This window comes from Eptatretus burgeri, chromosome 12 (assembly GCF_056783735.1).
Source record: "Eptatretus burgeri isolate ZD-2024b chromosome 12, Ebu_testis_v1, whole genome shotgun sequence".
NCBI lineage: Eukaryota > Metazoa > Chordata > Myxini > Myxiniformes > Myxinidae > Eptatretus > Eptatretus burgeri.
In genome coordinates this window covers 3,591,828-3,599,327 of record NC_140972.1, presented here as the reverse complement: position 1 = coordinate 3,599,327, position 7,500 = coordinate 3,591,828, and the positions used below count along the sequence as shown (strand labels likewise).

At 45.1% G+C, this 7,500-nt stretch overlaps 1 protein-coding gene across 10 annotated transcripts in view; it reads right to left on the bottom strand.

Annotated features, from left to right (window-relative positions):
* LOC147015001 (protocadherin-10-like) overlaps nt 1-7,500 on the bottom strand; it is a 592,231-nt gene that overhangs the window by 363,796 nt on the left and 220,935 nt on the right. For all 10 annotated transcript variants that reach the window (XM_085849272.1, XM_085849275.1, XM_085849281.1 and 7 more), the window contains one exon: nt 5,734-7,316. In XM_085849272.1, coding sequence (XP_085705398.1) covers nt 5,734-7,316 — 1,583 coding nt within the window. The remainder of the gene's footprint in view (nt 1-5,733; nt 7,317-7,500) is intronic.

Below are 7,500 nucleotides of genomic sequence, written 5' to 3'. Positions count from 1 at the left end.
CTCTCTCTGTACTATCCTCGCTCCAACACCTAATACAGTCCAGCATCCTCCCTCCCACATGTCTCTCTGTCTGTCTCTCTCTCCAGATGTGTCCGTGTGACGTTTGTCTCTGGACGTGTCCGGGCGGTGTTTCTCAAAAGACGTGTCCAGGCATTGTTTATCTCCGGACGGTGTTTGTCTCTGAACCTGTCCGGGCGGTGTTTGTTTGTCTCCAGATGTGTCCGAGCGGTGTTTATTTATCTCCATACATGACCGGGCGGTGTTTGTTTGTCTCCAGATGTGTCCGAGCGGTGTTTATTTATCTCCATACATGACCGGGCGGTGTTTATTTATCTCCATACATGACCGGGCGGTGTTTATTTATCTCCATACATGACTGGGCGGTGTTTATTTATCTCCATACATGACCGGGCGGTGTTTATTTATCTCCATACATGACCGGGCGGTGTTTATTTATCTCCATACATGACCGGGCAGTGTTTATTTATCTCCATACATGACTGGGCGGTGTTTATTTATCTCCATACATGACCGGCGGTGTTTATTTATCTCCATACATGACCGGGCGGTGTTTATTTATCTCCATACATGACCGGGCGGTGTTTATTTATCTCCATACATGACTGGGCGGTGTTTATTTATCTCCATACATGACCGGGCGGTGTTTATCTCCATACATGACCGGGCGGTGTTTATTTATCTCCATACATGACCGGGCAGTGTTTATTTATCTCCATTCATGACTGGGCGGTGTTTATTTATCTCCATACATGACCGGCGGTGTTTATTTATCTCCATACATGACCGGGCGGTGTTTATTTATCTCCATACATGACCGGGCGGTGTTTATTTATCTCCATACATGACCGGGCGGTGTTTATTTATCTCCATACATGACTGGGCGGTGTTTATTTATCTCCATACATGACCGGGCGGTGTTTATCTCCATACATGACCGGGCGGTGTTTATTTATCTCCATACATGACTGGGCGGTGTTTATTTATCTCCATACATGACTGGGCGGTGTTTATTTATCTCCATACATGACCGGCGGTGTTTATTTATCTCCATACATGACCGGGCGGTGTTTATTTATCTCCATACATGACCGGGCGGTGTTTATTTATCTCCATACATGACCGGGCGGTGTTTATTTATCTCCATACATGACTGGGCGGTGTTTATTTATCTCCATACATGACCGGGCGGTGTTTATTTATCTCCATACATGACCGGGCGGTGTTTGTCTCCAGGCAGTATTTATAGTATAGCCGTTATAAAATGTATTTCAGACATTATTTTATTTCCATCTTCACTGTTATTCTATGCAGAATCATTTTGATGAGACACTATGAATCGTAATTAATGCTCCATCACACATCTGCCTTCCCTTCCTCTCACCTCACACTGCATTCCCTTCCCCCACCCCTCCTCACTCCCTACCCCCTCCCTTCTCGCTCCTCCACCCCTCCTCTTTTCCCCTCCACCTCCTCACTCATTTCCCCCTTTTGCTCTCCCCCACGCCTCTCTCTCTCCCCCCCCTCTTTTTCTATCCCCCCACCCCCCTTTTTCTCTTAGTATTCGCATTAACGAAGCAACAGGTAGTATTTACTCCACAAGTAATAAAAAAACATTTTATAAAATGTAAAAGGTTGTTAGGTATAGATGGTCAGAAGAGATTATCATGTGAAATCATGCCAACATCTTCCTATGAATGATGGTTGTTGCCTGCAAATGACACAATACATCTATCTCAATTTGGGTTCACAATCACCACAAACAATAGCTGAATCCATGCGTGCGTGCATATTAACATACACTATCGTATGATTAGATGGGGGTGATGGAAGGGAACAACCATTATTCATAGGAAGATGTCGGGATGGTTCCACATGATAATCTCTTCTGACCATCCATACCTTACTTACATACTTTTACATTTCATAAAACGTTTTGTTTTTACTTGCATAGCAAATAACACCTGTTGCTTCGCTAATGGAGTTCAACGTGTGGCTCCAGATGGAATCCTTTTATCCCCCCTTCCTGTCCAGGCTGGAGTTCCTCAAGGTAGCGTTCTGGGCCCTGTTCTTTTTCTGGTTTTCATCAATGATCTCTCCGACTCTCTGGAAAATCCTCTATATCTCTTTGCTGATGACTCCACCCTCTGCCGTACCATCTCTCATCCCTCATACCGGCAAGCAGCAGCTTCTTCGCTCACTGCAGATCTGGATAAAATCACAAACTGGTCCAACACGTGGAACATGTCTTTCAATCCTGAGAAATCTCACACTCTCACGATGTCTCTCCGAAAGGACCGTCTGGAACCCCCCCCCCCTCCCATCCACTTTCTCAACATTCCTCTTGAAGAATTCCTTTCATTCAAGCTTCTGTGTCTCAATATCTGCCATGATCTTTCCTGGGAAAGCCACATTTTAAGCTGGCCTCCAAAGCCAGTCACTGACTGGGAATCCTCTGTCGTACAAAGTCCGTCTTTGGCCCATCTGAGCTCCTGACCACATACAAAGCTTTTGTCTGCAACCTGATGGAGTACTGCTCTCCCCTCTGGACTGGTGCTTCCACCTCTCACCTTTCTTGGCCGCATGCTGTGGAAACCAAGGCATTTACGATCATTGGTGTCTCCCATGATGAGGCCGAGTCTTTGGGCGTCTCACTCTCTCACCGCGGGCAGGTCGGTGGTCTTTCTGTCTTCCACTGTCTCCTCTCTGTCTTCGCTCCGCCACCCCTGCTCTGTCTGAGATAACTCCCCCCCCCCTTTATTTCTGTAGGGCGCTCAAGTTCCGCCAACAACCGCCTTCTGGTAAAACTACCAAAATCAAGAACCACTGTCCACCTTCACTCTTTCATTCCACTTTTTTCCGCCTTTGGAACAAACTCCCACACTCTCTTCAATCCCACTCTTCAAAACAGCTGTTCACAACCACCTCTTATCTTCCCCCATAGAAAAACCATGATCTTTTCTACCCCCGCTAATCCACCTCAAACCCACCTCCTTCAAATTCCCTGCTTTCCTTCCTGAAAGTCCCTGTAATGTCCATCTTGTATTCCCCATGTTCCCCGCCCCATCCCTCTCCCTTCCACAGATCTCCTTATGGCTCTGTTCCCCACTGTTTTGTCCTTCCCTCTCCCGCCCCTCTTGTCTCCTGCTCTCATTGTTGTGCGTTTCTGTGTGTTAGCTCTCATACGAGTCTCGACAATGGATACAAAACAAACAAACAAAACAAAAAAAAGCAGCAGAGCAAACATGTAATTAAATAATGGTAAATATGCAGCATTCACAAGATATAGTACAAAACCTTTTTGGGTGGAGTTCGTTTTTGCAATCATTATCAAACCATAAAGACGACAATGCATTGATTGTGTTGGCACATAAGCAGTTATTACCCACACACACAAAGCAAAAAAGTGGGGTGTAAGCAAATGGTTCATTTTGTCTCTTTCCGCAAACCTGAGTTTATGATTGAAGAACAACTTAATTTCAATTGGATGTTAGGTTTTGAACATGAATCGGTGAACAAACCTATAGTTTGGCAATACTTTGTCTCTCAATTCGTCCCGATCACACATTCGCAAAAAGGAGTGAGATAATTTCTAAACTCTGTCTGCCTGCCTGGCGGTCAAACAAAATTGAAAATCATTCCAAACATGAAACTTAATGTTTTTAAGGACGTAGTAAAGGATACAAACAACAGGCACAAAGAACTAATGTAATCTGTTAAATAAGGTGTTATAAAAGATGCTGGATCAATGGTGGTAAATTTCCGGAATTGATTTTTTTATACGAACATTAAAATCTTTATTTTATCTAAATTTAATTATATACTTGAACACTGGAGAACACAAAGCACATTTTTAGCTCTTTCAAAACCCTTCTGTTTAGCAGTACGTGAACACTCGGTAGAGCACACACCTCCACCAGTCTGAACAGTTTACGTTTTGTATCCCACTGATAGGCCGGGATCTGGATTTAGACCCGAACCAAAAATCTAATCGACTTGTTCTTGTCACCTACCCAACTCGTTCACATAGTTTTGTCATAACTTGTGCACAATGTTTTAAAATAAACTACATATCATTTTTGGCCCCATCTCTCAATGGTGAAGAATCACTTTAGAAATTAAAAAAAAAAAAAACTCTCATATCCGGATCTGGATCTTCACCAAAATTGATTTGATTTGTCCTTGTCACACATCCAACCCGTCTACCAAGTTTCGTCTGAATCCGTCCGCAACTTCTTGAGATATCCTGCCCACAGACAAACAGACAGACAGACGGGTGAAAATATAACCTCTGTCCACCTTCGGTGGCACAGGTAAATACTACGGCATTTACGTCATCACAACCAATCAAATTTCTGCTTGTCGACGCCGCCCATGTCCTTGTTTATCAAGACTGCGCGGGGTAAGGTATTTCATGAACTCTCTAGTTTCCTACTTTCAGTCAGGCAATCTAAAGCACCGTAACAAGTCCAGTTGTTAACCTACTTCTTCCATTGAAAAATACCTCCCGACATTTGTGGGACACATTATTTTGTCTCACATACTTTCTGGAAACCTTTGAAAAATACAAAAGAAAACATGTCGACGTGTCAAACTATGCTATGTAGCCTATTCACATCTTGCATGAGCATCATTGCTCTCTCTGCAGGCAAGCACATGATATATGTACATCTTGCTGGTCCCGCATGGACAACTGGTGGTGAGCGAAGTACATCCAGAGGACCTACTGAAAGGTGAACCACCAAGAGTGTGTGTCAGGAATATGGTGATTGGGCCACCTATAGAAATAATTTCAAGGCAGGAGGCAAGCAGCCTGTCCCAACAAACGAGGCAACGAAGAATCAATGGTTGCCTTGTTACGAAAGGAGGTCTCACCCGGAGCTTTATGGCAGCAAGCTCATTGGTCACTCGTGTGAAACCAAGGGGTGTCATGGCAAAACAAGAAGTGAGAGTTGGGTGATACATTCAAGGCACAAACGAGGCCAACCCTTAGCTCAATCGCAAGACATTTGGAGGTTGGAGGACTCTATGCATAAAGTGAGCTTTCCATTTAAATGCAGCCATTTAGGATAATGGTGCTTTATTCATTCCAACAAATTGCATACCATAAACGATTTGTAATTTCAAACTGTACTTGCATGACAGTAATATACGAGATCCTCCTATGTGAGCAATAATAGGAATCCCTGCTCTGCACTTAAAACATACATGTCTGCATGCTCATTGTGGATTTCTATAACAGCCTGTTTAAGTAGTCTCGGCAAAGTTCTCATTTCGAAAAATCTTAACCACACATCCACTAGAGAAGCACAATAGAGATGTAGTTACACCTGAAGGTTTGCAAAAGATCACCAGTTACTGCTCATAAGATCTGGCAGCAGAATGTCCTGCTGGTCTAATACCATGTAAATGAACAGCTGTAACAAAGAAACCAACATTTATTTCACCAGCATCACCTGGCAATTGTGAGATGCAAATTAGCGAGCTGTTGCAGAAGTGGCTGCACAGTGCCTCAAAGGTCTTAGCATCATGAAGTAATTGCAGAATCCGTGGACAGATGTTAAACATAATTGTGTTGGATAATTAGCTGTGAGTGAGCAGTGCATTTTGCCCAGACGTGCCAAAGGCCATCATGAATCCATTCCAAGAAAAATGCAAGTTTTCCCACAAGACATGGAATATGCCAGCACAGAGGGCAATGGGCATTCGGCCTACCTGCAGGGAAACCAATTCTGTGCCAGGAGGGGCATCCTCTGCGACACGTGCGTGGTAGAGTGGACGTCCAAACACGGGGGCATTATCGTTAGCATCAAGAACACGTACAAGGATGCGGGCACTAGCGGAGCGGGCTGGTTCTCCACGGTCTTGCACACGGAGTTCCAATGCATGTCGTGGGGCCTGCTCACGATCAAGTGAATGCTGTAAAAGGAGCTCAGGTCCTGTAGCAGCCAAGCCAAGTGAGAATGGACCATGAGCAGGTTGCAGTTCATAAGCAAGGTGGCCATTGGAGCCAGCATCAGGATCATGGGCAGGTTCAAGAGGTAACCGTGTACCTGGGGGTGCTGACTCAGATACCTCAAGTACAGCATGAGGAGCGGCAAAGCGTGGAGAATGGTCATTTACATCAACTACCTTGACTGAAACACGTACAAATGCAAGTGGTCGTGCGAGCACAGCTTCAAAAAGCAGCACACATGTTTGTAGAGCCATGGTGGTTGGCAAATTTGGAGCTGATAAAGGACCTATGTCGTCACCCATTTCTGCAACACTGTGCTGAGTCAGAGGTTCAAAACTCCCATGATGAAGATTAGCCATTGGAAAGGGGCCCGGTAATGATAGCGCCTCCTGAAGTGCTACATTTGATCCAATCAGATTATCTGCATTATGAAGGCCAGGAAGGTGTCTGGCTGAACGAGAAAGCCTCCAATTTGGAAGTTTAGATATTGCTGCAGAAGCTTCTGCTTGTGTTGCAAGAGGCCAGTTGGATATTTTTGGCACAAGGGCAAAGCGGCGAGCACGTGATTCTGGTTTTTTGCTGTCCAAAATAACCTTTTTCATGGAAATTTCCGATTGACCATCTTCAGAACCTGTGTGCGGCAGGGGAGACCCTGGAAGGTCATCTTCACCGCGACACAAAGCTTCTCGGTCAAGCCGGTGAACGAGGCGCAGCTGCCCACTTTGGCTGCTCAACACCATCAGCGTAGATCCATTGGTGCCAGGTAGAGCACGAAGGCCTCGTGATGTGAGTTCAGCAGGACTAAGACCCAACGCTGCCCCGACATCCCCAACCAATGATCCAGGGGGAGTCTCTTCATGAACTACAAATTCCAGTTGAACAAGACCACCCGGTAGCCAAGATCCCTTTTGCTTTCCTGCTTGCGGCTGTTTTTTAGAAGCTGACAACGGTTCGATAACACTTTCTGCTGCACGCCCAAATTCAGTTGACCGTCGCTGGCGAATTAACACTTTGGGTCGTGGCCACTCACTAGGTATAATTTCCCAAGCACCCAGGTCATGGTATAAGAGAAATGCACTTGGTTTCAATCGAGATCCAGTCACTATATGTGGTCCGGCTACGAACTGCGACCACTTTGTCCAGGTGTTTGGTTCCACACGCGAACCAACCTTCTGTCCTGCCCAGGCATTATCTTCTGTGTATAAGTGTAAACCACCTCCTCTTGCTTGATGTTGTGAGGTACTGCTCCCAAGGAGGACCATGCTCAGGAGATGCAGAAAGCGAAACCAGCCAGATAAGGCCCACGAAGATTCCATGCTGCTGTAGCAGCAAGTCTGATCAGCTGTAAGACAAACAGGTATAATAAATCAGAGACCAGATGTGCCATGACATAGAATAACAGTGATTTGGTGTATTAACTTCATTTATTAAAACAGTCAGCAGTTGCAAGCAAAAATCTCACAGGAAAGAAACACAATAATGATTTCCAGCATGACAAGCTCACGATGCCAACTTGCCCAAAAACC